The sequence below is a fragment of the Galeopterus variegatus genome, unplaced genomic scaffold (genome assembly GCF_000696425.1).
Source record: "Galeopterus variegatus unplaced genomic scaffold, G_variegatus-3.0.2 Scaffold7979, whole genome shotgun sequence".
NCBI lineage: Eukaryota > Metazoa > Chordata > Mammalia > Dermoptera > Cynocephalidae > Galeopterus > Galeopterus variegatus.
In genome coordinates this window covers 88,698-92,588 of record NW_007734090.1, presented here as the reverse complement: position 1 = coordinate 92,588, position 3,891 = coordinate 88,698, and the positions used below count along the sequence as shown (strand labels likewise).

Here is a 3,891-nt window from a genome sequence, read left to right as displayed (position 1 = left end):
GGATCCGAACCCTCGGCGGGAACGCTGCCGCGCTCCCAAGCGGCGCACTGTAGCAGTGCGCAACCGGGCTGGCCCGAGAATTTGCATTTCTAATAAGTTCCCAGGTGATAGTGATCCCAGGTCCAGTGACCACACTTTGAGAGGCACTGATCTGGTTGTATCAGTTAGCTACTGCTGAATGACAAACAAGTCTGAAACATAGAGGCTAGAAGCAGCAACCATTTATTATTTTTCACACATCTATGGGTCATCCAGGCATGGCTGTCTAGGCTGTGTTTGGTTGCGCTCAGCTGGATGGCTCATCTCAGTTCCATGTGGTTTCTCATCCTCCAGCCAGCCAGCTTGGGCTGGGTCTCCAAACCAGTGCTCTTATATCTGTCATCCAGCTTCCCATGAAAATTCTTGAGACTGTAGAGAAAACTCATGAAGCAAGAACCATCATACCCCCTGGCCCCTCAACCTCCTGGTGCGTTGGGGGCTTTGCCTCCTGGGGTGGGTTCATCTTGAGGCTTCTCCCAACATCCTCTGGGTCAGGGTTTAATGCTCAGGTCTAGAGAGTCCTGCCCTGGGAAGTACTCCTGTCTGTTCCGGGGCTCTGACCACAGTTTTCTCATATGAATATTGGGGATAATTATTGCAAAAAATATCTGCCCAGCAGCCCTGTAACCTGCTGTGGGACGTAAATGAGATGGTGGTGTGACCATGACGCATCAAATACATCAGAAAATGAATCGGCTCTTATTTCTCAGAGCTTTTTATTCTCTTCTGGGAAATAGAACAAAGCCAAGTCCTTCCTTTGATTTCCTGAGGTCCTGTTCTGTATCCGGGCTTGTGCTAGGCCATCAGAGAGGGCCCTCACAATGCTTCTGGAAGTGATCACAATCCAGGATGATAAGACCTAGAGGAGGGAAGGAGTAACAGCTCATGGGGATCAGCAAGGACTTCTTGAAGTGGGGACCAGCTGAGCTGGGCTTCTAAGAACGAGCAGGAGTTTGCAGCATAAGGAGGTGGGTACACCACATACTAGACAAAGGGAACTGCATGAGCGAAAGCGTGGAGGTGGGAGAGTTTATGTTGTGCCTGAGAGGTATGTTGAAGCTGAGGAGTACTTTGTGTATAAAGGAGCCCCAAGAGATGAGGTGGGAGACGTCAGTGGTGTCCAGGTTGTGAAAAGCTCTGAACGGCAGGCTGATGGCAGCAGGGGGCTACAAAAGGGTTCAAGCCATGGAGGGTCGTTCCGCAGCTTGGAGGGAGACCTGTGACAAAGCCTGGTCCAGGACAGGACCACAAAGATGTGAGTAGGGGCAGATAGGAGAGTCTCTGCAGATGTCAGATGGGTGGTCCAGTGGAAGGGGACAAGGAGGGGGTCCTGTTTTTGATAAAGATAACATCTGAATTGCAAGGAAGAAAAAGTGTGAGTCACACAGAGTGACAGGAAGAGCATTCCAAGCAGATGAAATAGCAAGTGCAAAGGCCCTGAGGCAGTGAGCCTAGGCAGCGTGAGTGTGGGCAAGAGATGAGATCAAAGAGAGGGTGGGGCTCAGATCATGGTGGGCCTTGCAGGCCACAGGGAGCAGTCTAGATTTCACACTGGGGGCAGTGAAAACAGAGGAGTGATAGGATTGGATTTATATCTTTACATCTACCTCTGTTCCAATCAGAGCAGCACGTGGGCTGTGTCGAGGGGACAGGGGGATGGTCTTCGGCTCTTCAGGATGAGTTTTAGGGCTTAGGGCAAGTGGGAGATTTGACTCAGCAGCCAGGGGAAGGGGCAGTGACAGGGCCTAAGGCAACCCTGAGGGGAAGGAAGCCCCAGGGGCACAGGGCTCCCCACTTTTGTGGGCTCTACTCCAAATTCCCAGGTCTCCCCAGCCAGAACCTGGATGCAGGTGTATCCCCTCCTCCTTTTCACACACTCATGACATTTTTGGTCATTGTCCCACCACACTCCTGGGCCAGGAGAAGCTGGTGTCACAGAGATTTGGCAACTCTGCCAGAGCCTCCTAGTTTGCTGTGCAAGATGGAGTAGGGAGGGCCTGCAGACTTCCTGGAAGCGGTGGCTTCTCAGCTCCCTCTATCTCCTCTTGTTGCCTCTGACACAGTTTGAAGACGGGATTCTGGACATCTGCCTGATGCTTTTGGATATCAACCCCAAGTTCCTGAAAAATGCCAGCCGCGACTGCTCCCGCCGCAGCAGCCCCATCTACGTGGGCCGGGTGGTGAGTGGCATGGTGAGTGAGTGGCAAGGACCACCCAGGGTCAGGGTCCACAGCAGGCCCCAGCAGGGTCCTCCATCTCTGTGATAAGGCCGGCCATGCTCTGTGCTGGGCATGGTGGGGGGACTCAGGAGATGGGTAGGTCTTAGCAAAGGAAGTTTGTACCTGCAAAGACACGATTTACACAAATGAGAGCAATGCCATGTCATCTCCAAAAGCAATCCATTCATTCAGCAGATATTTATCAAGTGCTACCTATGTCCTTTCAAGTGTCCTATGCACTGGGAATACAGCCCAGTACAAGTCATATATGGTCTCTAACTTCACAGAGCTTACATTCTAGTGGGCAGCGAGAGGAGGCAGACATTAACGAAAACGTCCCGTGAACAAGTGCGCAATCATAAGTAATTGATGTGAGATGTGAGAGTGTTTGATTGCAGGGCCTAACCTCAGTGACGGGCTGGGGGCCATCCCGAAGGTGGTGACCCCTGAGCTGATATAGTCATCAGGAGAGGGCATTCCAGGTAGAGGGTGCAGCCATGCAAAGCTTTGGGAACGACTTTGGCAGGTTTGAGGAACAGAAGGGGCCAGTGTGTCTGGAGCACAGTGAGCAAGGGGGAGTGGGGTGCAGGAGGAGCTGCAGAGCTGTGGAGGGGCCAGGCTACATAGGGCGCTGTGGGCCACATCAGGAGGCTGGATTTTATTCTTGAGGTAATGGGAGTTTGGGGCAAATGATGCAATATGGGTGGGGCCCTGAGCAGGTCTTTGTAAAACTCAGATCACACTGTGTCACTCCCTAGCTGCCTTTGCTCCCTGGACAGATTCATGATCTTGACCCCTCCTCACCTTCCCCCTTCCCCTGTCTCCCTCCCACACCCCAGGCTCCAGCTCCCAACCATCCCCTACATAACGCAGTGGGTCACACCATGGCACCTGCGCACCTGCTCTTCCCTCATCCTGGAGCTCCCTTCCCTGCTTTCCGAGACGCACTGGACTTGGGCTCACCCTGGCACAGCCGTCACCCTCTCCCCGAGCTCAGTCCCCCACGATGTCCCACTGGTTGCAGGTCAACTGCAATGATGACCAGGGTGTGCTGCTGGGACGCTGGGACAACAACTACGGGGACGGTGTCAGCCCTATGTTCTGGATCGGTAGCGTGGACATCTTGAGGCGCTGGAAGAAGTACAGCTGCCAGCGTGTCAAGTACGGCCAGTGCTGGGTCTTCGCCGCCGTGGCCTGCACAGGTGAGTTGCGCCCTGGGATGTGGGGAGCGTCTGGAGCCTGCCCTCAGCCTCCATGAACCCTGGGAGGGAGGCACCAGGGTGGGGATCAGGAGACCCCAGTTCTGGTCCTGCCTCTGTCACCTATGCTATCAATGCACCATGTGGCCTGGAGCTGGTAGCCACCCCTCTCTGGTCTTTTTTCTGACAACTACCCCTCAGGTGGTTGTTAGGATCAAGGAATATCATTTGTCAGGTGGTGTGGGCTCAGGGATGAGAACATGGGCTCTGGAGCCAGGCACACCTGAGTTAATTCCCACTCTCCCACTCACTTGCTCTGTGACCTTGAGCAAATGACTTCTTTCTGAACCTCAGTTCCTTCATCTGTAAAATGGGTACAACAATAAGACCTACCTTCCAGGCTGAGTATGACATAAAGGTGCCCAGCACAGAAC

The 3,891-nt window shown here is 53.5% G+C and overlaps 1 protein-coding gene across 1 annotated transcript in view; it reads left to right on the top strand.

The window, feature by feature from the left end:
• Nucleotides 1-3,891, top strand: part of TGM2 (transglutaminase 2) — a gene marked incomplete at its 5' end in the record, with an annotated part of 26,236 nt that overhangs the window by 5,310 nt on the left and 17,035 nt on the right. Inside the window, 2 exons of the mRNA XM_008592507.1 lie at nucleotides 2,103-2,231; nucleotides 3,283-3,460. Of these exons, the coding sequence (XP_008590729.1) occupies nucleotides 2,103-2,231; nucleotides 3,283-3,460 (307 nt within the window). The remainder of the gene's footprint in view (nucleotides 1-2,102; nucleotides 2,232-3,282; nucleotides 3,461-3,891) is intronic.